This window comes from Plecotus auritus (assembly GCF_963455305.1).
Source record: "Plecotus auritus genome assembly, chromosome: 9".
Classification (NCBI taxonomy): domain Eukaryota; kingdom Metazoa; phylum Chordata; class Mammalia; order Chiroptera; family Vespertilionidae; genus Plecotus; species Plecotus auritus.
The window spans coordinates 135994601-136021142 of record NC_137783.1 but is presented as its reverse complement, the minus strand read 5'-3'; the positions used below and the strand labels follow the sequence as shown (position 1 = coordinate 136021142).

Genomic DNA, 26542 nt, shown 5'->3' with positions numbered 1-26542 from the left:
CCAGAATGATTGGTAATGTGTCCGCATGAAGTCAGGGGACAGAATATTCAAACTCAGGATTTCTCCGACAATCTGTCTTAAAGCAGTTAGACCAGCTTGCTGGCTCAATCCCAGGGTGCGAGACCGAGGGTATGCACCATTGCTCCCTGAACTCGTGGCTTTGCCCTCTGGGTAATGGCCTTTGCAGCACTAGCAACATTGTTCAACTGGATTCAATAAATACATAGTGAGCTCTAGCTGGTTTGGCTCAGAGGATGGAGTGTTAGCCTTTGGACTGAAAGGTCCCAGGTTGGATTCCAGTCGAGGGCACATGCCCGGATTGCAGACTCCATCCCCAGTAGGGGGCGTGCAGGCGACAGCTGATCAATGATTCTTTCTCATCATTGATGTTTCTCTCCCTCTCCCTTCCTCTCTAAAAACAATAAAAACATATATTTTTTAAATTTCATCATTTGTTTCTATCTCTCCCCTCTCCCTTCCTCTCTGAAATCAATAAAAATATATTTATAAATAAATAAATACATATTGAGCGCCAACAGAGTTCTAGGATTTAAGGAAACCAGTGAACAAGATGGAAACAGCACCAGCCTTCCAGGAGCATACAATCTAATAAACGATTCAGATAAGTAAACTGACAGTAAAACAAAAACATAAAAACAATAATAACAAAAAACCACTTGATAATGCTATTCTACAGGTAGAGCTTCAGCCACTGCCAACTTGAGTTAGAAATGTGAACTGTGATTTCTTACTCACTCCCTCCCGGGAGAACAAGAGAGCGGTTTGAGACCCCTCCCCTGACCCATTCTATTAGAGGCAACTATGGAAGGGGGAGGGGGGCTTGCTGCAGAACTGAGTGGCTTAGGAAGACTGGAGTGAAGGGGGTACTCATACAGGGAGGCTATTAGGTGGCTGGGGGATGGGGCATTGTGAGGGGCTTTCAGGAGAGCATAAAGCAGCTGGTGAGCTGGGCTGAGGATGCAGCATAGAGAACGGAACAGAAACGGTAGCCAGAGTGCAGATAAAGCATGAGTCCCAGCGGGCCCTCACCAGCTAGATCGCAGGCAATCAGGAGCCGCGCTTGGAGACCCCACCCCTGCTGTGACATCACAGGGGAGTGGAGTGGAGACAACAAAAAGGGGTCCCCCGCCCTGGCCTTGGACTCTTGGCAGCCCAGAGTGTCAAGAGCAGAGAGCCTGGGCTCTGGGCTAGGGTTGCCTGACTTAAAGGAGCAGGCTCCCCATTCCGCAAGCCCCTCTAAACTGCCCCCTCCAGGCCTCCTTCATCCCCGTCTCCCGGTCTGAGGACCTCTGCCTCCCGAAGCCACCACTGGGTCCCTCTGAGCAGTCCATGAGCACTCTCTCAGGATGAACTGCATGTCAGATTTCTTCACCTACGAGACCACCAAGTCTGTGGTTGTGAAGAGCTGGACCATTGGGATCATCAACCGGGCAGTCCAGCTTCTCATCATCTCCTACTTTGTGGGGTGAGTCTGAGGCCCTTCGGGTCCCAGGAGGGGAGGGCTGCCCGGTGTTCTGGCCCCCTTCTCCCCTCCATGGTGCCGTCCAGCTTCCTCAGCGTCTCCTCTCTTGGGGAAACAGCCTGGTGGAGGTGTGTCTCAAGGACTGGCCTCTGCCGCCCTCACCGGGGATCTGGTCCCAAGATGAGTTTTCCCCCCAGTAAACCCCCACAGTTGGAGAGTGGTCTGTAGGCACACACCCCAAGGGGAGTCCTTGCCCTGGCACCACCCTCCACCAGGAGAGGTCCCAGGGGACCATCTCCTCTCTCCCTTCTCTCATTCCCACCCTCAACCAGAGAACAGGCAGACCAGACCCCCTGACACATCTTCCCACTGACCTCGGTTAACTCTTTGGGGCCTCAAGAAGAATAGGGGGACAGAAGGGGACAGAAGACACTGAAACAAGGGAGATGGTGACAGCATGATTTCGAGGTGGGAAGGAGAGAACTGCATTCGCTTTAGAGTGAGGGCTCCCCTCCTGGCATGGGACGGGGGGTAGAGGAGGTAGAAAAGGGGGAAGCCCTTGCTCTTGGAGGGTCAAAGCAGGGGAATCTTTCCCTTAGGAGAGAGGGAGGAACACAGGCACCAATAACATTCCAGGGAAGAGTTTTTTAGGAGAAAAGTGACTTTTCTGAATATGGTGTAGTGTCCCTCTTCACGAAGCCAGAAATACTCCACTTTGTCAGAAACTGTAAATTCCCTACTTCTGCCTGACTTTGTACTGTATAACCCATCCTGGGAGATATTTAAGAGCCAGTGAGGTCTAAACATCCCGCTCAGCCCCCACTTCTTTGAGGCACCCCCCATTCACACACACCCAGACATACACACTCACACACACAGAGGCAGACACACAGACATACACACTCATACATACACAGAGACATGCATACTCACACACCCAGCCATACACACTCACACAGACACATAGAGTCACACTCACACAGAGACATACACACCCGCACACATATGTACACACACACATGCGCAAAAGGCCAAGGAACATAGGATGGCCAGAAAAGAAACATTTCTCATGGTCCTTCACACACACTGGTGGGCCCCAGGAAATACAGGTCAAAACTCTGAGGGTTTACTTTCCTGGTGTGCAGGTCTCTAGCTCATGCTGTTCTTTGAGACAATGGGTCTGTGTGTGAGAGACAGCAAGCCACTGACGGCTGCCATGAGTCCATTCAAGTGAGTGCAAGGAGACATCCTGGGGGCTTGCAGCTGGGGCTGCAGGTGAGGGTCCTCCTTGCTGTAGGTCGCAGCCATAGGAGGGTGTGCATGGACAGGTGGGAAGACAGGGATTAAGGGATTTGGGCTCCGTGGGCTTGGTGAGAGCCAGGAAACTCCGGTCATGCAGATGTTGTAGACAAGGCTGCTCGCAGGGACACTAGAGAAGGGACTCAAGCTCTGGGGTCGGATTGAGTGGCCTTGATGCTCCCTTCCAAGTTTGAGGTTTTGTGAGATGTTTGCAAATGTTTCACGTTGGCATCTCCGGAGCCTGGCTCAAAGTTGGTTCCTAAAGGTTCGTGTTCACATGCACGTGTGATGCTGTGACTGTTTACACGTAGCCACACGACGGTATGTTGGTCCAGGCGGGTGCCCAAAGCTGCCTCACAGCACATTCCCAGCCTGGCCCAGCTCTGTTGGCTCCAGGCAGAAGATGGTGGGTAGAGGCAGCCAGCTCCTGGACCAGCCTACTCAGCACCCCCACTGCCCCATCTGTCCCTCATCATGGTTCAGTCTGATGCTCCGACCACCCCTTGGTGCTGGAGCCTGGCCTGTTGGTGCCAGCATGAGATGGCGTCTTGGTATCCAACCCCATTCATCTCCCAGCCTGACAGCTCCCCACAGAGCAGCTCCTTCCATTTGCATCTGCAGCCCAGCTCTCCCCCCACCTCCCAATCCCTGCCTGAGCCCCGTCTCTGTGCACATGAGCCCATGCACCATTAGGACTTCCTGATTCCATTAATTTAGCACAAAGTGATTGAGTGTCTCTTCAGGCCAGGCATTGTGCACCGAGGCTGGAACAGTGGGCAAACGCAGACACGGTCCTCACCCTCATGGACCCTACAGTGCAAGAAATGGACATTAATCAAATAATCTCTGCAAACAAATATAACATTTCAATTGGGGTCCAGGGTTCAAAGAAGAGACACAGAGTGCTAGGATAGCGGCTAGTATGCAGGCATTGGTCTTGGTCAGGGAGCTAAGGAAGGTTTTCTGCATATGCGGCATTCAAGCCAGACCTGAAGGATGAGTCGGAGCAACCCAGGGAAGGGAGAGAGTTCAAGGCAGAGAAGCCCAGCTCCGCCAAGGGAACGGGCCTGACTAATGGGGAGAAGAAAAGGTCTCTATGGCTGGAGCAGAAGGAGCAAGGGGAGGGGGATGTAAGGTGGGGCAGGATCCCAGATGGACCCCAGACCTCAGACACCTCCAGTCTTTCCTTTTTACAGGAGAGGAATGGAAGGGAAGCTACTGAAACATTCTAGCGTGTGTGTGTGTGTGTGTGTGTGTGTGTGTGTGTGTGTGTGTGTGATTGAGAGAGAGAGAGATTGAGAGCGACAGACGGACATGATGAAATATGCATTGAGGAGACCACTCTGGCGGCTGATATGCCAAGGGATTGGAGTAGGTAGGAGTGGATGCAGGGAAATGTGTTAACAGGTGGGCAATGGAGAGAGATGACTGTGACTTGGGCTCAATAGAATTTGAAAGGATTTGTAATGCTGTGATGTTAATGCTTAATACTCGCTTCTTCCACTGTATGCCCATTGGGGGTAGACCAGATGCACAACCTTACCTATGACATGTGTGCCATGAACCAACCATTTCTCTTAAGCACTCACAGCAACACACCACCTAATGGTCTCCACACGTGCTCCCACCTCCGCCCCTGGCCTCAGTCTGTGATTGACACCACTTCATCACTGGTTTCTTTACCCACCCCAGGTGCACAGAGAGGCCAGGACCTGCCTGGTGTTTCTCCCACTGTCCTTCCTGGGCCTAGGGGGTAACCCAGTCTCCTCTATGGGGTGGGACTTCCTAAGAGCCAATCTCTTTTCTGGATCCCATGAAGACCTGAGGAGGGAATAGGAGATCCCTGGGGCCTGAGTTCCCATAAACACTGGCCAGTGCCTGGCCCAGGGGTGGGCAAACTTTTTGAATCGAGGGCCACAATGGGTTCTTAAACTGGACCGGAGGGCCGGAACAAAAGCATGGATGGAGTGTTTGTGTGAACTAATATAAATTCAAAGTAAAGGAGCGGAGGGGAGAGCAAGAGAACCGGATAGAACAGCCGGATCCGGCCCGCGGGCCGTAGTTTGCCCACGGCTGGCCTGGCCTGAGGTTGGTTTTTGCATACTAGCGGAGAGGGGAATCCCAGCCCTTCGATGCTCCCTCCATGGCCATCGGAAGGACCTGTGGTGGCTGATGGTGCCTCTGGCCCCATCGCAGGCCTGTTCTCCCCCTCCTCTTCCTCTCGCCCCTCACCCCCCACCCCACACCCCCACAAGGCCTGATCCACAAGGTCACTATTTGCACACCCACTCTCTTTGCTTCATTTCAAATGAAGAGTCTGCCTCATTTCAGATCTTATGTAGAAGCACAACACATAAGGCCGTTCAAATGGGGAGGCGCTCTAGTTCAGAAAAGGGCTGGAATTCCACTTCCTTGGCCCTCACCCCATCCTCTCGCCCAAGGAAGCACCCTGAGGCACCTCGTTGACTGCACTAGGTGACAATGGGCAGGAAGACCTGCTGGAACCCCCTCTTTCAGGTTTAGAGAGAGCAGTGGTTTCATGTGTCCCCTCTCCCCTCACCGCAGCCCTATGATGGGGAGACTGGGGGACCTGGAACACCTGGTTAGAAGCCTCCCTCTGACACCAGAGGTGGGGTCTGGACAGGTCACTTCACGTCTCCAAGTCTCAGTCGCTGTATCTGGAAAATGGGTTTAGGAATGCCTCTCCCGGGGAGTGATGGTGAGGGGAGGTAACATGAGTCCGTTCGTTGCTGGAGTTGGGTGACTCCGTAATAGATGGTAACTGTCATTACTGCATAGACCCCCCCCCATCACGCCTCCCCCTTTCCCTCGGCCCAGCTCACGCCTCCCGGATAGACCCCCATCCTCCCGCGCACACAGCACACCCTCCTCACACCCACTCCCTGGCCTCCTCCCTGCACACCCCACCTGCCAAGGAGCTGCCACCCGCCTTCCGCTCTATAAATAATAAACCAGGAACACAAGAAAAAATAAGTCAGAGCCACGGAGTCAATGCCAGGAACGAAAGGCTCGGTCCTGCCCCATCGCCTGAGCCCTGGCCTCCAGAGACCCACGCTGCCCTCTGTTCTGGAAATGAAGCATCCCCGCATTTCGAGCGGCCCTGCTGACGTGCAGGCCCCACAGGGCCACTGAAATTCTTCTGCCGGTTATTTAACTCGCAGAGAGAAATCTGCTGCGGCCGCTCCTCCCCACTGGGAAATAGAAGGAGCTGGAGAAGGAGGGGCTGGGGAAAGGAGAGAGGTTGGTTAATGGGTCCTCCCGGCCTCTGGAGATGCGCCTACGCTGGGAGATGCTTTCCCCGGACAAGGACCAGGACCCAGTTCTGGGCCAGCTGCGGCCAGGTCCTGACCCGGGACACAGCTGGAGACCCTGTGGTGAGGCCATTGCGAGCAGTCCGCCAGGGTTGGAACCCACATACAGGTTTCCTTATTTGTGGGGTGATGATAACAATGAGGCCGTGTCGTGGGCTGGTGGTAAGGACTCAGTGAGTCCTTCACACAACAGCACTTAGCATGCTGGGCTGATTACACTGAGTGGCCAGATTATTATGATCTCTGAACGCATAATAATCTGGCCACTCAGTGTACTTATGTATAAGGAAAAGCTTGCAAATCTTGATATGTCAAGGGACCAGGAGATAGTGGCCCCCACCCTCTGGCTAGTAAGTCCTCTGCTTCTTTCTAACTACCCACGATGCAGTTATCATACATGGAAAAACCTTATTTTAAAATCCCCACTCTGTGGTCAGTCTACACTGAGTGGCCAGATTATTATGCGTTCAGAGATCATCATAATCTGGCCACTCAGTGTATGTGGTATTGACCATCTGAACTCTGCTTCTCGTCGGCAAATGTTCCCTAACTTTAAGAATGGGGATGGAAGGCGGGGTGTGTGTCAGGAAACCATTTCACCAGATCAACGCTCAGCGATGTCTCCATCCCGTGGCCAAGCCCTGAGGTTCCGGAGGGTGAGCGCACAGTAGTACAACCGCTGTGGGCTGGGAGCAGAGAGCTGGACCACAACCTCCCCCTCCGCTGCTCCACAGGGCCCCCAGCCGCCAGCAAGGATGCTCGTTTTGGATAGGTTTCTGGAAGGTGCTCCCTCCCCTCTGCTGGGGCCTGAGTGGGGGGATGAGACTTCTCCGTGAGCCACGCTCCCTTGTGAGATCTGATGAACACCCACTTCCCTTCCAAGAGGAAAAAGATAAAAGCGCCAAGGAAGCTCAGCTCCCGGCTCCCTGGACTTCCGCAGGGGCGCGGTGTTCATAGAGCGTTTTACAAGCAAGTGGACAGCTCTTCACGGGCGTTCATCCGGATGCGGCCGGCTGTAAGGCTGTGACCATGAGACAGGCGACAGGTTGGGAGCCACCTGCCAGCGCTGGCTGGGCCCCCCCGCCTTCCTCTCCCACTCAAGAGAGCTCACAGGACTCAGGCCCATGACAGAGGCCTGGCAGGGGGGTTCCTCTGAACCCTCTCACCAAAAACTCACCAAGCAGCCACTTGCAAATGGCAGCCTGTGTTCAAATAGGCATGATGGGCAGGTGCCCATCCCGCAAATGACTGACCCCCAGCATGGCCCAGGAGCTGCACCCCCTGGCATCTTCCAGCATCGGGGCATTCCAGAGGCCACCCAAGCCAACCCCTCCCCGGGAGGTGGGCATCAGCCTTCTCCGTGAGACTTCCCAGGCCTGTGGCGCTCACCGCCTCCCACCGCAGCCCCCAGCCCACTCTCGGGGTGAGAAAGCTCCTGGGCTTGAAGTCCTAACCCCCTCGTTATAAAGTCCTCGGGTCATCCCACGTGCTGCCCTGAGCAGCTTCCCAGCCCCCAGATGTGCCTTCTCTGCCCTACACCGCCTCCCGCTCCTTCCGCTCATCCTCATCTTGTGCCCCCCTGGTGAGCATGCAGAAAATGACCCTAATCCAGCGCTCCCAAAAGCACGCCCCTGGATTCCACAAGACATCACCACGTTTCTCCAAAACTGAGAGTGTGCGGCGTTTTCCAAGTACATTGGATGAGGTTTTCTCACCTGTGCAAACAGCATCTGCCTCGCAGTGTGCTGTCAGGGACAGATGGTACTGCGCCTCCTGCTGGAAGCGTGGTTAGTGAGGCCGAGTGGCTTGAGCCTTGAGGGCTGTGGTGGGTGATTACTAACAGAAAGGCGGGCACCTCACAGAAACGCAGGAGGAAGATTAGTCTGCAGGCCCTTCTTGCTGCTGGGGGAGGCTGCAAGAGTCTGAGGAGACAGGTGGGGCTAAAGCAGCAGGAAGAAGCCAATACAGGTAAATGTCCACTGGGTGGCAGCACAATCCAAGCAATAAGATTAGAGGCTCCTCCCTCCCAGCCCAACTCCATCCACCTGCCTGGTAAAGGCTCAGCCGCTGCCCCTCCCTCCTTCTCACCTGAGGCTTGCACAGATGGAGACTCTGCCAGGTGCCCAGTTCCCAAGCATCTTCATCGACCTGTTCATTAACACCTGCGGTGTGCGGGCGCTTAGGATACAGCCATGTACAAAGCCTCGATACAGAGTCGGAGGCCGAGGAGCCTCTGCGCCTTCTGTTTCTGGATTCCTGCCAGGGAGGAGGCCTCTGTCACCTGCAGGAATGATAATGTGTTCTCAGCAGGGTGATGTCACCCTCAAGGGGTGAGAATTGGTGTCTGAAGAATAAAAAATGTCTCCTTTTATGTGTAAAGTGCAAATATACATATAGTATGTAAATTGATACGAATAGTATTAAAATTTCATGGAGGGAGGACAATTAGGGGGAAAAGTCTAAAAATGCTCCTTCAGCAGGAAATGGGGAAGGATGGAGAACAGTGGTCTAAGCCAAGCTAGGGCTCACTGTGAAGCTCCCCCCCTCCCACCCCACCCCCACCCCTGACACACACACAGGCCTCCCCTGCCAGGCCCCTGTGGTCCATGTCAGCAGGAAGGTGACCCCTCCGGCCTCTGTCTGATGGGCCCTTCTCTCTTGCTCTCCATCCGGCTCCCTGCCCAGGTGGGTTTTCTTGCACGAGAAGGCGTACCAGGTGCGGGACACATCCATTGAGTCCTCCGTGGTAACCAAGGTGAAGGGCTTTGGACGCTACGCCAACAGAGTCATGGATGTGTCTGATTATGTGACACCACCCCAGGTATGGTCCCCCTACGGCAGGTGGCTGTGTCAACGCCCAGACCTGGGCAGGTTGGCAGGGAGAACCTGTGCATCAGTGGCCCAGAGCAGTGGCTGGGGGAGAGGGGTTACCCACCTGAGTCAGCACTGGGCATCCTCTTGTTCTGCCACAACCTGTCCTGTGATCAGGACGACACACAGGGATCGTGAGGGGCCTGGGGTAGTTGGAAGAGCCTGGTTTGGAGCCCACGTCTAACCTGTGACCTTGGCCAAATCTCTTAGCGAGATGGCACTGTTGCGTTTTCCTCTCCATTCTTCTCCCAAGGGTACCTCTGTCTTTGTCATCATCACCAAAATGATCGTCACTGAAAACCAGATGCAAGGGTTCTGCCCAGAGGTGAGGCAGGGGAGGGAGGTTGGGTTAAGCTGGTCAAGGAAGAAGACGCTGGATGGGAGTGGTGGCAGGAAGGGGCGTGGATGTAAGCAGAAGTCCTAGGTCCTGCCTTGGAACCTAGTCCTGGGACCGACCTCCACCCCCTAGAGGCCCCCCGGCTGTGGGGAGGCAGTGGGTGCCCAGGGGCTCACCCAAGCTGGCCCAGGGCCCTTCATCCACCCGTGGACCTGTCTCCCCACAGAGTGAGGACAAGTACCGCTGTGTATCAGACAGCCAGTGCGGGCCTGAGCGCTTCCCGAATGGGGGTGAGTGGAGCCCCTTTCCCACCCCCTCACAAGCCCAAGTGGTAGTGGGACCCCGGGGGGGTTCCCAGCTGTGCCATGAGGTGGTGAGTGATGTCAAGGAGGAGCCAGGGGAAGGAGAGAGATGGGTCCCAAATGGCTTCCTAGAGGCGGTGCCATTTGCGATGGGCCCTGTGGGATGGAAGGACTTGGCAGGACAGAGGGGCTTGAAAGGGGGCATTCTAGGCAGAAGGAACAGTCAGCAAAGCCTCGGAGGCAAGGAGGAGCCTCTGTGACTGGGGGTCTGGGGACCTGTGAGAGGAGAGGTCACCTCCCGAGGCTTGCTTAGGGCTGGGGAGGGCCAGGGAGAGCTCTGCGGGGCCAGCGTGCCACAGGGACCTCCCTTGCCCTGCCTGTCCTTTCTGTCCTTTCTGTCCGCCTGCAGGACCCCTGCATGTGTGTATATTTGGGGGGCGTCTTCAATGAGGAGGGGTGGGGTGGGGGAAGGGCGTGGCAAAGGGCCAGACAAGCACAGAGCACTGCCCCCACCCTCGCAGGGATCCTCACCGGCCGCTGCGTGAATTACAGCTCCGAGCTCCGCACCTGTGAGATCCAGGGCTGGTGCCCTGCCGAGGTGGACACGGTGGAAAGGTGAGGGCCTGCGCCAGGCGGGAAGAGGGCCCCCCACCTAAGCTCCCCTGTGCCACTGTGGGGGGCCCGGCACCCCTGAGCTGGCAGGGGGCCTTGTGGGCACCCATCCCCTGTAGTGTCCAGCTTCCTCCCAGCTCAGCTCACCGGCCACCCTCCCGTCCTCTGACCTCAGACCCGGAGAGGCCCTGGCCACATGCCCGATGGGCAATGTCCACCAGGAAGGGTGGCCCCGGGTGAGGGCTGTCTGCTCCCCTGCCCTCTCCTTCTGTGCTCACACAGGCCTGTCATGATGGAAGCCGAGAACTTCACTATTTTCATCAAGAACAGCATCCGCTTCCCCCTCTTCAACTTTGAGAAGTGAGTCCTTGCTCCTCCCTGAAGCCAAGAGGCAGTGCGCACACCCCTTGTTCTTAGAGGGGAGGAGATGCCCGTCAGCACGGGGTTCTCCCCACTTTTTCCCTGTCTCCCGGGGGGCTCCTGATCCCCATCTCCCAGCCAGGTCTCCCTGCCAGCCCTGACCACTGAATATCAGGTGGACTTGGGCCAGTGTCTCTGCCAGCCCCCCACCCCCACCCCCCACCCCCGCCTGGGAGGGGGACATTAGACATGAGTCCTCACGACCCTGAGACGGGACAGAGGGTGACAGGAGAACGATGCAGGGACAGAGGTGAGGTCCCCTGCCTGGGCGCGCGGAAGGGCCCTGAGGCTCGGGAAGGCTGGAGAGAACCTTGTGGAGGGAGGCCTGTCTCCACCTGACCCTGGGCCTGGCCTCTTCGCTTTCCTCCTCCTCCCTTCGCAGGGGGAACCTCCTTCCCAATCTGACCGCCGCCGACATGAAGACCTGCCGCTTCCACCCTGACAAGGCCCCCTTCTGCCCCATCCTGCGGGTGGGAGATGTGGTCAAGTTTGCGGGGCAGGACTTTGCCAAACTGGCCAGCACGGTGAGGACCTGCCCACCCTTGCGCGGACTTGGGGACCCTTGGTGGGGCGGGGATGCTGGAGAAGCGGAGCAGCAGCGAGGCAGCGCCACCTGGTGGACGCATCCCAGGCCTGCCACCTGTCCTGAGTGGTCCTGCCTCCTCACCCTTCCCCCCAAGCCCCGTTTCCCATTCCGGTCTTCACACCTCACCTGCACACACAGAGGCCTTGGGGCTCTGAGCATTGGGTCTGTGCCACTTTCTCCCGTGTTGTAGGTGTTGTAGGTGAGGGACTGACGACACCAAAAGCAGGATGGAGCGCCTCGGGGGCTCACCCTGAGCTACAGTACTTCCCTACTGAGCAGCACGGGATGACACCTCCCTTTTCTTTCTCCCCACCTGCTCCCTCCACCGAAGAATGCAAAGCACTCGCGTGTCCGTTGGTGGTGCTCCCCACCCCCACCGGGATGAGGAGGGCACCTGAGGGCTGCGGGAGAGCTCACACCTGGCCCCTTTCTGCAGGGCGGGGTTCTGGGCATTAAGATCGGCTGGGTGTGCGACCTGGACAAGGCCTGGGAGCAGTGCATCCCCAAATACTCCTTCACCCGGCTCGACAGTGTTTCTGAGAAGAGCAGCGTCTCCCCAGGCTACAACTTCAGGTAATCCTGGGGCCTCCGGGCAAAGAGGCCAGGGCTGTTCTAAAAACTGCATCTGAAGAAACAACACGTACTGGGAAGAAAAGATCCCACGTTTCAGGTTTCTGTTCAAAATTAGGCAGGACTTTCCAACAGGCAGCTCTCGGAGACAGACAGGCCATCCTGTGAGATCGTGGCTCCAGGGAGGGACCACGAAGGATTCGTGCGGGCGGGCGGCGGGCGGCGGTGAGGCCAGGTGGCCAAGGTCTCCTGGAGTGTTGGGTTCTGTGATTCTGAGTTCGTTTTTCCGTTTTTCCCGCTCTGGCTCTGAGGCCGTAAGGTGCCTAGGCCACGCCCAGGCAGCCCCATCCCTTCTTCTGCGCCTGCGTTTTCTAAGGGTTCTCGCTCATCTTCCAAGAAGGAAATTTTGTATTTCTGTCCAGAACCAGGAAATGTCACTGGAGGCACAAGTAGCAATTACAGTGGTCATTAGTTCTTCAGCGCCTTTCCAACAAGAACTCAAACCAGTCTCTAACAGCCGTGGGCAAACTACGGCCTGCGGGCCGGATCCGGCTGTTCTATCCGGTTCTCTTGCTCTCCCCTCCGCTCCTTTACTTTGAATTTATATTAGTTCACACAAACACTCCATCCATGCTTTTGTTCCGGCCCTCCGGTCCAGTTTAAGAACCCATTGTGGCCCTCGAGTCAAAAAGTTTGCCCACCCCTGCTAGCATCTAACTGATATTCCCAAAGGCCTTGAGACGCCAGAGACCCCCCTCCCCCCTCCCACTTTGCACACAGGGAAAGGAGAACGGGGAGAAGCTACTTGGAACCAACTGAAAGCCCTTGAGCAAGCCCTTGACCTTCTCCCCTCCCCCTACTTTCCCATCCGTGAAAGGGCAATGGTATCATTATCTCCAGGATCCTATCAGCTAGTGTCTGAAAAGCTTTAGCTCTCTGTTCTGTTTTTCCCTTAATTTTTGAAGATCCTGACGTTTCTGGCAGGGCCCTCAGGACTCTGTGTTATACACCAAACAGGCTAATTAGCTAAATAGGCAGTGATCAGGAAAAAAAATCCCTGTAAGAACATATTACATCTATATGTTCAAAGAATTGTTACTCAAGTTTCCTTTGTTGTAGTGGTATTTCTCAATATAATGAGATACATAAGCCAAAAAAAAATCATTTCACCTTTTTTTTTTACCTTTATAAGTAGCTCAAAAAGGTGATTATCCATTCCATTAAGCTTTATCTTTAATTGTTTAATATATGCACGTGTAATCTCTGGAAAGAAGAATTTTTTTTAAAAAAATTGAAAGTGCTTTCATAATCAACTCCCAACTTTAAAAAATCATAGGAAACAACACATATTTTAAAGTAGTTTAAAAATACTGTTTGGCTCCCTCGCAGAAATTGGCATATTTATTCAGTCGGGTACATCACACTGAAATCAATACAAAGGATTTCATATGATAGCTTAAAATAGAAACATATTAATAAAATTCTCATGATCTAAACTGCAAGTTTTCATCTTCATAACTTCCCTCTGGCCATTGGGAATTCTTCAATCCTCCAAATAACTTACTTGGCAGGAAAGCTTATGAAGTGTATAACTATTAGGAAGACCCCGGCTAGTGGTGTCATACAGTTTTAGAGCAATGTCTTTCATTTAAAGAATTGGTTTGGAGTTCTTTGTCTCCAATGTAGTGTGCCGTGGTACACACACACACACACACACACACACACAGAATGCATGCACACCTCGCCTAGGCATAGCAGGACGTGAGGCAGACTGGTCCTAGGTAAGCTTATCTTTGGAGAGACAGGTCAGAGATCTCTAAGGATCCCGTGAACATAAATCCCAGGGGGCCTAGGGGAACCACCTGAGAGGTGTGGCCTCCACACCAAAGACCTCCAGCCAGAATATGAGGGGGCGAAGCTGCCCAATTTGATCCTGGTGATTTAAAAGACTTCCCAGGGGAATAGCACCGGTGTGTGGAGTATCTGATGGCCTTGGCAAGCAGAGGGCTCTGCCCAGGCTCCCTGAAGTCACTCTCTTGGGTGTCTACCCACTCACCTTCATGCTGTCTTCGAGCTGCTGGCACTACATGGACACCCAAGGCTAAGCTAGGAGCCCACATAGGGCCTCCTTTCTGAATCCTGAGATGGGAGGAAAAGGGCCACAGCCAGGGTCAGCGTGGGCGCAGGGCAGTTCCTGGGATGGGTACAAAGTATGCTGCTCCTGAGGATCCCACCAGCTCCCTGTAGGTAGGCACGATACTGGGCACCGCGTGCAAAGTGTCTGTGCACTTTGGTTCATTGTTCCCCACCCCATGCCCCACAGGGAGGCGCTACAATCCCCCCACTTCATAGGAGAGAAAAGGGAGGCGTGCAGACTTAAATACGTTTCCCAGTGTCACAGAGCCAGGAAGCGTGGGAGCCTGCATGCAGACATATTTTCTTGAATGATGTCCACCCCAACCAGGAAGGCTAGTGACATGGGCACGTGTTAATCCTCAGAAACGCACGCCTATGTGCTTGTGGGCAAACGACTAGCTTGGCAGGGGGGGGGGGGGGACAGCACATAGCCTGGCCTTTTGTCTCCCAAACAAACTCATCTGCCTTTCCGACAGTGGCCAGGTTTTTTTCCACATCCTACCATCCTGTCCTACAGTTTGTTGCCTTTTGCTCTGGAGGGAATGGAATCCTTCAGCCAAGACTCAGCCTTGTTTAATATGCAAACTCAGACATCCAGAGGCAGCCAGAGACTCGCATTTCCATCACTAATTACTTCTGCAGCTCCTTTCCAAACCCCACCCCCATTTTTGGAGGCTCTTCGCCTGCAGAATTCGAGATTTAGAGAAGCTCTAGCTGTTGAAAACCCCTTGGAGACACCTAGACAGAGGCGGTCATTCTACAGATGAGGAAGTAGGAACTTCAAAGGGGGAGTGATGTGCCCAAGGTCACGGGTGCATCTTAGAGGTCATTTGCTCCCAATGCCTACATCTGTCTCTCTGCAAAGCAGCCCTAGACAAGGGACCACTTCGTAAGATGGCCTGTCTGTCATCGGATGGCCTCCCATTATTGTAAAGATGACCTTGTATTGAGCCAAAAATGTGTCTCCCTTCAACCCCCGCCCAAAGTACCTGGTGCTGTCCATCTAAACTTATCTTTGTTTATGTGATCTGATGGTTTCCGTCTGTGCCTACCTCCCTATAATTTGCTGGAAAGATTTTATTTTACTCCTAAGTCTATTCTGCATGGCTAAGACTCCGGGGGCTGCTTGAGCTTGTTTGTGGGTTGTTGTTTTTTAACTTGGTATTTTTAAGACGCCTCTTTCCAAGTACCTTGAGAGTGTGCCATTGGTGCGTTCATCTGGCTTAGTAGTGGGCAAAGGGCAGCATTTCTGAAAATAAGAACTGGCGAGAGTCATCAGTTTAACGGTGCGCGGGTGACAGGCACCCCAGTGTTGGTGTTCTTGCAGGGGTAGTTCCTGCAACACAGGGGGCCCTCAGTTTACCAGAGCAGGGTGTTGACCAGACCACTCCACTCCCCAGAGCTGGGAGCTGGCACTGCCGTGTGTGAGTATGGCATGTGAGTTTGCGAGTGAGGGTGAGTGTCTGTGGGTGAGTGTGAGTATGAGTGTGGGTATGTGCCTGCGAGTGACTGAATGTGTGCATGCGTGTGTGCGCGTGCGTGAGTGTGTCAGTGAATAGATGTGTGTGGGTGTGAGTGTATAGGCAGAGATGGTACAAAGACAAATTAAAAATACTGTATCAGTCAGGGTCCCAGCAGGAAACAGATGGCACATGCAAATTGGGTAATTTGAGGAGAGTTTAATGCAGGGAGTGTTGCTGAAGTGTGGGCAGGGTGCAGGGATACCACAAAGGATCCTGCAGTGCTGGGGCCCGGGTCTGAAGGGGTGAGGGCAGGAAGCCATTACTGGAACCCGGAGACAGAGATAGGACACAACAGCCTGACGAGAACTCGGACCCAGCCATGCCCTCTCAGCAGCCAGAAGCCAGGCAGCAGGCCGAGGCAGCCCAGGGCAGGGTGGGGAAGGAAGGGAGGAACACTGGTGTCCCCAGTACCAGGCCTACCAACTTTCCTCCGTGAAATCACAGCCCTTTGTTAACTTTTGGAGGTCGCTAACTCTGTTACACCCCTGACCAAAGCACAAAAGCTTGCACCATTGATTGCCCAAGAAAAGTGCACGTATACATAGCCATGAGCAACGTTGCAGGCAATTTCTTTTGTTAAAAGATACTTTATTTCTACAAATAGGATGTAAATGCATCCTCAGGGTGAGAACCCTACGACAAAGGGGTAGATGAAGTAATGGCCTGGAAACTGGCTTCACTCTGCTCCCTTGCAGGAAATCAACATCCCACACCACACAGTGTGGTCCATTTCCTTCTCTGCATATTTATGTGGCATAGAATTCCGAGACTTTGAAGACCTTTGAAAGCCTATCCCGGGACCTCAGGTTAAGGGCCCCTGGCGCCCTTTCACGCCTATTTTTGACAGGATTGACAGCTCACCACCCACCCCGCCTGCACGCTCAGTAGGCAGAGAGAGATTTTGAAACTTGCTCAAGACTACAGAGCCCAATTAAGAGGTTCATTAGGACTCAGACCCAGGAACCTGACCTATAGCCATTGCTTCTAGCAAACCTCCCACCATCATATTACTAGCACACACACACACACACACACACACACACACACACACAAAAGAGGCAGCTTGAGGGGCGCTTGAGGACATAAACCCGGTAGTGACTACTGGGATGAGGAGAGAGAAGCAAAACGGTGCGCTTAGCAGTGTCTGACTCCTGGTACTCCTGAGGGTCCCTAGGACAGCGTTGCTCCTAAAAGGCGCTGCTGCCGTCTTGGCTCTCCTCTCCTGGTGTCTGCTAGCGCTCAGCTGCTCGCTGCTCCTCCTGCTGGAAGAGTTTGTGGTGAGTGTTCCATGTTGGAAATGTACCCACAGCAGCTTTCACGAAGCTGAGATTTGGCCGCTGAGCTGCTTCCACGCGGAAACGTGCAGATTCGCGAGATCTTAGGCCAATCGACAGAGACTGAATCGAAGCATGCCCTCGGCTTTGATCATCCCTTCTGCAATCTGGGTTTTTCTCCTCCCGGGAGCCATGGAGATGCGTTAGAACAGACACCTCCCTCATCACCACAGAAGCACCTGAAGGCCCTCTTGCCTGGGACACGTTTGCGTCAATTCTCCATGATCTGTTTTCCTCTTCACTTCCTTTAGGGTGGGGGCGAGGGGGGGTAATTAGCATGAGCTTGAATTTATACAGCCCTTTATCACCTTGATGGCTATTGAGTCCTCACAAGGACCAACATTATTGGTAGAAAATATTGGCTAACACTCCCTGAGCTCTTACCAGTGAGCCCAGGACTTAGCAAGTGCTCTTGGTGGATTATTAATCGAGAGAAGAGGGAGAATTTAATAGCTGGAAATCAGAAGCTCAGAGGCTTCATGTATGTGCCCAAGGCCACACAGCAAATAATGCTGGAGCCGGAATCCAAATCCGGAAGGCCTGGTTCCAGGGCCTGGGTCACAACCACAAATATCCTGCTAGGACTGGTGTGGTTGCCCCCATTTGACAGATGAGAAAACTGAGGCCAAAAAGATTACTCACTGGAGTAGACAGCTAGTAACCTGGCTCTCAGGTACATCTTCCAGCCCTGCTTCCATTGCCCTTTCCCTGCCTTGTGAATGATAAAAGAATAATAATACATCTTTTAAAAAAGGATCAACAACAAACCATCTTCAGAATGTCTATCTTTGAGGTTGATTAGGTCTTAGAATATGAGTAAATAAATATGGCTTGGGCCCTTCTCTACCAGGAGGAATCCCAGCTTGCTCAGGGATGCTGCCCAACCCCCATGCAATGCGTCTGCCAGGAGGCGTTTTCCCATCAGTAGAAAATCAACTGTAAAAGTATATTTCGGCTGGCAGAATGATTCCCCACCAGGCAAAGAGCTTTGCTGAGAACACCACCTCCTTCACGTAGAAACCCAAATTCCAGGCCCAAGTTTTCCCTCGCAAGTCCAAGCCGGATCCTCCAAGCGTGTTGCTGTTTTCCCTGCTGCTGTAACAGTTACGTGTCCCTGCTCGGGAAGGAATTGCCACCGCTCTATGGGATCGTTTCTAAACAGATGTCTGAGAGTTCCCAAGGGATTTGTACATCGTGATAAAAACCCTTTTCCATTCAGCAAACGTTTAGGGCTGCCGCCTGCTGCAAATGTCAGCTCAGCGTGGGGAAGCACTTCTAACGGTTGGAACTACCCAAAGCTGAAAGTGGGCTGCTCGTACAGGTGGTGAGTTCCCTGTCGCTGGAGGTAATCAGGCAATGCAGGAAGCAGCAGGGGGTGGGCAGGGGCTTAGGGTTCCAGGAGCCCGAGTTCTGATCCCAGCTGTGCTTCTCGCAGGCCTGGAAAGTCTGACTGTTGCCTGCTGACCACTAGATAATGTACTGAAAGCTCAGTGCCCCGTACTGTGCTCAGCACTCACCCAGCCACACTGAATCCACCCTTCAGCTAGTGCTATGGCCTCCCTTTCACATTTGGGGAAACGGAGACACAGAGGTGAAGTGATTTGCCCCAGGTTATGTAAAGGAGTGCAAACCCTGGATCCAAGGCCAGACTGGCACATTTCAAAGCCCTAAGCCACCAGCTCCCCGACTGAGTTGTGGGGGCCCAAATGAAATGATGGGTGTGGAAGCCTCTAGCATAGTGCTTAGCAGGAGTAAGGGCTCCACATACAGCTGTCCCTGCGTTTTCCCCAGCCCCCCTCCATGGGGCTGGTTCCCCTCGTGGGAACCAGTAGCACCTCCTTTTCCGTGCAGCCAGCTGCCAGATCCAGATGTTTTCTATTTGGGAGAGAACAGCCTGTGGTTCACTCCTGTAGACTGGCTCCACCTGAAGAGCAGGGAGAATTTGGGGCAGCCAGAGGCAGGGGGAGGAAACCCGGAGGCCAATCTAAAAGGTGTCAGGAATCTCTGAAAACATTTATTCCTCCGGCAAGCATTCCCTGCGCTGGGCCCTTGGGCAAAGAGAAACCGTGGGAGCTGGCTGCAGTCAAAAGTCCAAATTATCAACTGTAGTCTGGTGTGGCAGGGACTGTAGGAGAGGCCCAGATCCTCAGATCCTCCCGGAGATAGGAATGGTAGCCCATTTCACAGCCTCCGTGCTGGGAAACCCCCGGCTCTCTGGAGAAAGGAAGAACACATTTTGGTCTGTAGTGTTTGCCGATTCCTGTGGTGTAAATATTCCACTGTGGACAGTTTCAAGCTGCAGGTGTGAAATCGCTGCACATGGAATTGGGAAGAGACACACGACCAGACACTGCCTCTTCCATGCATCTCCATCCTCCCAGAGCAGTGCACTTCCTGCTTCCTCAGAAACACTGTGCCTTCCCCTGAGAGGGCCTGAGGGCTTTCTTACTTTTAATTCTCCACCCTCCAGCCTCAGCTTTAGAGTTACTTCACATGAAGGCTTCCCTGACCCACCAGCCGAGGTCAAATGTCTTCCTGGGCTGTGCTCTGAGAAAGGTGCTCCTCTCCTTCCCAGCCCTGAAGTCCAATTTGAGCTACTTATGGATGGTGTGATTCATATTTCTCTCCCTCTCATGAGAGCAGAGCTTGCCGGTGTATCAGCAGTGCCTAGCACAGTGCCTGGCATACAGTGGCTGTGCTCTAAATATCTGTTTAAATCTTGAAAGAATCAGAAGTCACTGAACAGGGCCCTGATGGATGAATAGGAGTTTGCAAGGTGGAAGAGGGGATGAGGGGAACAGCATGGGCAAAGGCCCAGAAGTCTACGTCTAGGAAGCAGGTGCAGGAGATAGAGGAAGGCAGGTCGCGTGGCTGGCACTTGAGGGGCACAGCAGGGCATTCTGCAGAGGAGGCTAGGGGAGTGGACTGGGCCAGGTTGGGAGGGGCCCTGTACTCCAAGCCAAGGTGAGGAACGGTGGTGTCGTACTCACTGACCCCATCTCTCAACCAAGAAAACCAAAGCCGGAGAGGTAGGAACCAGAGGATTTAGGAGAAATCTGGGCCCAGGCAGGTATAGCTTAACCTTTCCCCTTTTCAGATGAGGCGTTGGGGGTCCTCCTCATCTGGGGGTCATGGCTCTCCTTCCTTCCTGTTCTATCCCAGCCAGGGATTCTGGGTGGAGAGCCCCACCCTGCAGGTGCAAAAGGGGGCCCTCAGCTAGAGAACGAAAAGAAATGAGCCAGGACTGAACAGAAATCGGGCATCAAAAAGAACCGTCTGAAATGCAGGCTAAGAGTCTCGGCGGTTGAACAGGACCTCCTGAGTTTGAATCCCAGCTTCGCTCACTTGACTATTGCTGTTGTGACCTTAGACAAGTTGCTTAACCTCTCTGATCTTGATGACTCCTCTGTAAATGGGACTCGAAACGGCACTGAGTTCCTTGATGTTGCTATGAGTATTAAATGAGTTAGTTACTTCGCATTAAGCACATAGCACAATGCCAGGCACATAGGAAGCACCCAATGGATATACGCTGTCTGTTATTGTCGCTAATACTATTCTCGCCTGGAGGCAGGAGGTGTGATAGATAAGGAAAATGTAGATGTTACGAGTCCACTTTATCTTGATCTTAGGACATGCTTTAAGCACTAACTAATCTTGCTTTAATTACTCTATCTGGACACTGTCTCATCTGGTCTTCCTCACTCTCATTTCTCAGTTGAGAGAAAAAGCTCAGGAGGTTGAGTGACTTGCGTGGGGTCAAAAGCTAGTTAAAGACAACCGTGGGTCCGCACCCAGGCCTCCTAGGACTTCCTTAGCCTCATAGGACTGTAGCATCATTGGAATCCTATCTTGAATGACTCCCCAGTTTTAACTCATTCTCTAACTCAGGCTTCCTGGCTATAAAATCACAGGAGTTTGCAAGAGGTTAAATATTGCTAACCGCGGTAACAAACAACCCATCTCAGTGCTAACATGTGCTCCGGCACAGTGCACTAGGGGCCAGTGGGGGCGGGGCGCTCAGGAACCTTCCGGGGTCTGAGCTCCTGCCACCTATTTACTCAGTCACCCCTACGCCCTGACTTCTCCCTGGCTCTTGAGTAGCTAGCCATGAGGAAAGGGAGGATGAGGAAGGTTCGCTCTGACACCTCTGGGCCCAGAGGTCACAGACCGCACCTCCCTTCATGATCTTTGGCAAGAACTCTCATGCCCACCCACCCCCGCCAGCTAGATGCATGGGGGCTAGAACACAGGGTCCAGCCGCACGCCAAGAGGGAAGGTGACCCAGACCCTTGGTCGCCGAGCCAGTCTCTGCCCCACAGTTGGGCCACATTCTGTGACCCCCACTGGCCGCTCTAGAGTGCAAAAGTCAGGACTCCTGGGCCCTTTTCTCTGCAGCGGGTCCCCTGCCTCCGGCTGGTCCCCTCCCTCCTTCCCCGGCTCGAGGTTCCCTCTCCCTCCCGCCCCAGAAGAGAGCCGGGCCCTGCCAACCTCCTCCGAGGGTGGGTGGTGGGTGAGATAATGATCTTATCATGCTTACTGCCTCTTGGAAGGCAGGTGCTGGAGAAAAGCCAAGTCCGCTTTGGTTCTTCTCCCTGTTCCCTCCACATTCCTTCCCAAGATAAATTTAGCCAGCCCTCGCTTCAAGAGGCAGTGCCCAGGATGCCGGCTTTCTGCTCTCCGAGGCGATGTCGGAGCATTTTTCATGACTGCAGTCTATGGCCAGGAATGCAGACCTCAGGACAGGACACAGTCCCGGCCTCTGCCCTGCCCCAGACCTCAGCGACTCGCCCTCCCACCCCTGCCCAGTGCCCATGGGCTTCCGTTGCCACATCTCAGACAGCGGTGACTCTTCCCCACACGTGATCTTCGTCCAAGCCTGGATTCTCCAGTGGTGGGAGACAGGGCACAGAGTGCAGAAGGACTCTGAAGTCTGGCACCAGGGCCGCCCCTGGGCGTCAGAGGCAGGACAGTTCAGGTTAAGAGCAGGGCCTTTGCCCAGCCAGTGTGGCTCAATGGTTGCGTGTTGGCCTATGAATTAGGAGGTCACGGTTTGATTCCTCATCAGGGTACATGCCCAGGTTGCAGGCTGTCGTCATTGATGTTTCTTTCTTTCTCTCCCTTCCTCTCTGAAATCAATAAAAATTAAAAATAAAAGAGCAGGGCCTTTGGAGCTGTCAGTGTTGCCTCTCACCAGTCTCCTCATCTATAAATTGGGGCACCGGTGTCTGCTCCCTGACGTTGAGGAGATGCTCATAGGTTTGCATCTTGTGGTGCTCTGTCCATGGTGGGTGTGGAGGTGGTGATGGTCCATCCTTAGCCTCAGGCCAACCTGAAAGCCAGTGAGGGCTTCCCGCAGTCTTCCGCAGGGCCTAATGCTGCTTTTGCAAACTTCCTTAAAATCTCCTGCGAGGCCTCCTTGGAGTGTCGTGTTCTTGGACCTCCTCATCTTTCTAGAAATGACTTCCTTTCTGGGGTCCACCCCCTTCTCCTGCTGGTGCAACTTGAAGTTAGACCATGTAGCCTTGGTCTGTGCCCTCTCTGCCGCCACCCCCAGACCCTAATTGATCCTGTTCATGAAGATGGTCTAGCTCTAGCCCCACTCTTCCAAGCCTTTGTGTCTTAGGATTGGGGAGTTGGTAAGTGGCAGAGCCAGGCTTCGAACCCAGGCAAGCTGAGAAACCTGCGGAGAGGGAGGCAGGCTGGGCCCTGGGCCACCCAAGCAGGTAGAACTGAGGAAGCATGGAGTCAGAATGGCTCAAACGTTCGCACACGTCAGAATTATTGAGGGAAATTATTTAAAAGGAAGAGTCCTGAGCCCCACCCACCGGGATGCTGATTCCATGGGTTCAGGGTGGGGCCGGGGAAGCTGTCTTTTTAACCAGCCCCCCAAGATGCTGCCTGTGAAGGGGGTTGGCCAACCACACAGGTTGGACCATGGCAGGTGTCCCACCAAACCATCTGTAAGGGCTGCGCAGTAAGTGATGGTCGTAGGCTCCAGAGGACCCCGTAGGTTCAGGCAGGAGCCCACAGTGGGACCCACCTTTGCCTCTGACCTCCAGGTTTGCCAAGTACTACAAGTTGGAGAATGGCAGTGAGTACCGCACGCTCCTAAAGGCTTTTGGCATCCGCTTCGACGTGCTGGTGTACGGGAACGTGAGTCCTTAGGCTGGGCAGGTGGGTGGATGGGGGAGGAAATTCAGACCAACCCTGGGTCCGGAGAAGGCTCCTGGGCAGGGGTAAGGGGCAGGGTCCTGCTGCTGACCAGCTCTGAGACCCTCAACTCCAGTCTCCATACCTGCACCATGAAGGGGTGCGGCCTGCTGCTCCAAGGTCTCTCTGGCCTCACCCCTGCCCTGCTGGACTCCGCCCACTCGCCTTGGTCTTTGTGCATACAGGCAGGCAAGTTCAACATCATCCCCACCATCATCAGCTCCGTGGCAGCCTTCACCTCCGTGGGAGTGGTGAGTTCAGCCCCGCCAGGCTCTGACTGGTGGCCAGTCAGGGCGAGGCCCCTGCTAGCAGGTGTGGATAGGGAACTGAACCCAGGTAAGCCCTGCTTCAGCCTAGAATGAAAAGCCCAGCCTCTTGCCAGGTGCTTCAGTCTCCTGCACCACCTCCCTGCTCAGCTGGGCCCTGCTTTGTCACCTGCAGTCATGGGAGCTCACTGCCTCCTCAGCAGCCTCCCATCTGCAGGAGGCTGGCCTGGTATAAGGTTCCTGGGCCTCCCCATGAAGGTGGGGACGGAGACTCAGACACAGCCCCACCCCCAGGCCAGTGCTGCCCAGTGCCCGGCAGCTCAGGGCCTGCCTGCCTCTCCTCATTTCCTCCCCCAGGGGACTGTCCTCTGTGACATCATCCTGCTCAACTTCCTTAAGGGGGCCGACCAATACAAAGCCAAGAAGTTTGAGGAGGTGAGTGGGGCCCAGGAGAGGCAGAGAGACAGGGCAGGGAGGGCTACTGGGCCCCAGGGACTCTCAGCGGCCCCTGGGACGCACCTTCCAGGGCCTTCTGAAGGGAAGTTCACTGGGCCTCAGTGCATACTGGGGGTCCCCACCAGAGGGTGTTTGGCCAAGAGCAGGCTCTGTGAGAACCATGGGGGCTCTGTGGGTGGTCGCTGTTGCCACCCCATCCGTTCATCGTCCCCTCTCCATTTCTGGGGCAGGACTAATCCTGCTATGGGCTGGCTCTGGGTTCTGTCTGCCCTTGAGATGCCTGGGTGGAGTCCTGAGATCACACAGACGCGCTGTAGCTCCCCAAAGACCAGGCTGCACGCCCCGACTGCTGAGTCTGTCCAGTGGGGTCCTTGCCCATAGTCAGAGCACCCTCATACCAGCCTTCTGCCTGCAGGTGAACGAGACGACGCTGAAGGTCGCTGCCTCAGCCAACCCAGTGTTCCCCAGTGACCAGACCCCAGAGGAGAAGCAGTCCACTGATTCGGGGGCCTTCTCCATCGGCCACTAGGGCCTCCACCCAGGGCCCCACACTCACTGCTGGGCTCCAGACCTCCCAACAGAGGACCCCAGTGGGCAAGGGGGATGGGAGAGGGAGGACTCTCCTTTCTGCTGCTCACCCCATGGGGCCACAGCTGGAAGGCGTCTGGGCCTCCCAGTGCCCCCCACTGAGATTTCACTCTCACCTTCACCCCTTGCCTGGCCCCTGTCTGCTTCCCAGGACCCCTGGGGCAGCAGCACCTGAGTCTTCCCCTTTCCAAAGAATAGAGATAATAATAGTAATAATGAGTGCCTGCCAAGTGCCCCGCACTTCACACACACTATCTCACACTATCTCATTTAATCCTTAGAATAATCCTATAACATAGATATTAGGTTCCCCATTTTGAAGATAAACTGAGGCTCAGAGAGACTGAATCATTTGCCCAAGATTACACAGCCAGGCAGCGAGAGAGCTGGGATTTGAACCCAGGTCTCCATTGCCCACACCTCACAAGAGAAAGGGCACTCCCACGGGTGTCGACTGCTGCTTCAGCCTCTTCCACCCTGACCAAGATTAGGTTCAGCTTAATAAAGAGTAAGCCCCGCCCTACCCGGTTTGGCTCAGTGGATAGAGCATCAGCCTGCGGACTGAAAGGTCCCAAGTTCGATTCTGGTCAAGGGCACATGCCCAGGTTGCCAGCTCGAACCCCAGTGGGGGGCCTACAGGAGGCAGCCAATTGATGATTCTCTCTCATCATTGATGTTTCTATCTCTCTCTCCCTCTCCATTCCTCTCTGAAATCAATAAAAATAAAAAAATAAAGAGTAAGCCCCAGGCTGGCCCCGGGAACTTGGGCCCTATTTGAGGGGAGACCAGTGAGACTGATGTGAGTTCTCTTTCTCTGACTCAGGTGGGTCCCCAAATGAGAAGGAAACAGGAGGTGTGACTGTCAGTGAATTTTTCTTACCTCACCCCACAGCTCTGTCCCCACACCAGGGCCATTCTTGTTCTTTCTCCGGGACCCTAGATGTACCCACACACATCTGGGCCCCTCACTGTAGGTTTGGCCACCCCGATGGGAGGGGATTCCCGGACCTGAGGCCCTGCTCCAAGAGGCCAGCATCCCCCAGTGAGCCCCAGTGCCCTGTGAGCAGCTGGTCAGCCAGGCCTGTCCCCACAGGGTCCTGATAAGGTAATCAGTCTCCTAATGCCAGAAACTAAAGGGTCTTAGAAACCATCTTGCCTGACTCTCCTATTTACCGACAGCGAACTGAGGCGGGAGACGGAAAATCACTGTCTGGTGGTTTGACTGTCTCATGGTTAGTGCCCTGGCACTCGGGGAAGGAGGAAGGACAGGGCGCTGACAGGTCTGTGAGAGGGCGCCAGGTCCTCCCTGCCTCCACTTCCCCTTCCATGCAGAGCTCAAGGGCAGATCTCGGTTTTATGAAGCCTGAAGCATATACATCTTGGGGCATCTTTAAAAAAATAATACACAATTGGGTAATAGAAGGGGCTCGTGCAAGTGGGCAGCCCTGAAGTATATTCCACCAGCTTCTGGGCAAACCACCTCTGGAGGAGCTGGAGTGTGGGCATGACCTTGAGGGCTGAGCAGAAAGGAGCTGAACTGTAGGTGGAGTGCTGGCCCCTCCTCAGTGGTGCAGGGGACAGGGTGGGCGGTGGGGGGCAGGGGAAGAGGCAGCTTTGGGAGTAGTTTGGAAGGATCAAGCCATGGGCACTTGCAAAGGCCCCACCCCAGTGACCCTCCACCCCAGGGGGCGAAGGGGTAAGATTCTCCCACATGAGGTCCTTTCCCCCTATCCCCACTCTGCCTCATCCCAGCCCCATCCTCAGGAAGGTGGGATGACACCTCCACAGGGACGGCCTTGGAAATTGGCAGTGTCTGGAGATCTGGCCAGCAGACCTCAGTGGAAGGCAGCATCGTGTTCTCCACCCAGAGGCCCACAGGCACCCCACCTTTCCATCCCCCATGCACCCAGCTCTCAGAAGGCTGGGGTCACAGGGATGTTCTCTGAGTAGGAGATCCAGACAGCTATATTCTGGGGAACCCTTTCCCCCAACCCCTCCCTTTCCTCCAGGCTGGGTGGTCCTGAGCCTGCCAGCAAGTGTGTGAACTCATGAGTGTGAGCCTGACCTTGTCCTCCCCACAGCTGAGCTAAGTGGCCGCTTCTGTGTGCTGGACTTAGGGGTGTATCAGCAGTAACAACAATAGCGAGCTCCTCTCTGCTGCCTCATGGTGTCCTCCGCACAATCACCAACATAATCACACACCAACCCTGGTGA

The 26542-nt window shown here is 54.4% G+C and overlaps 1 protein-coding gene across 1 annotated transcript; it reads left to right on the top strand.

Annotated features, from left to right (window-relative positions):
• Positions 1–1367: 1367 nt before the first annotated feature.
• On the top strand, positions 1368–24269 carry P2RX3 (purinergic receptor P2X 3; the record flags this gene model as incomplete). Its single annotated transcript, XM_080688219.1, has 12 exons — positions 1368–1486; positions 8800–8935; positions 9239–9310; positions 9549–9612; positions 10146–10239; positions 10519–10596; positions 11039–11180; positions 11679–11815; positions 22868–22961; positions 23204–23269; positions 23642–23719; positions 24156–24269. 12 exons carry the CDS (start codon positions 1368–1370, stop codon positions 24267–24269), a joined length of 1194 nt encoding a protein of 397 aa, XP_080544345.1.
• Between the last annotated feature and the right edge of the window lie 2273 nt (positions 24270–26542).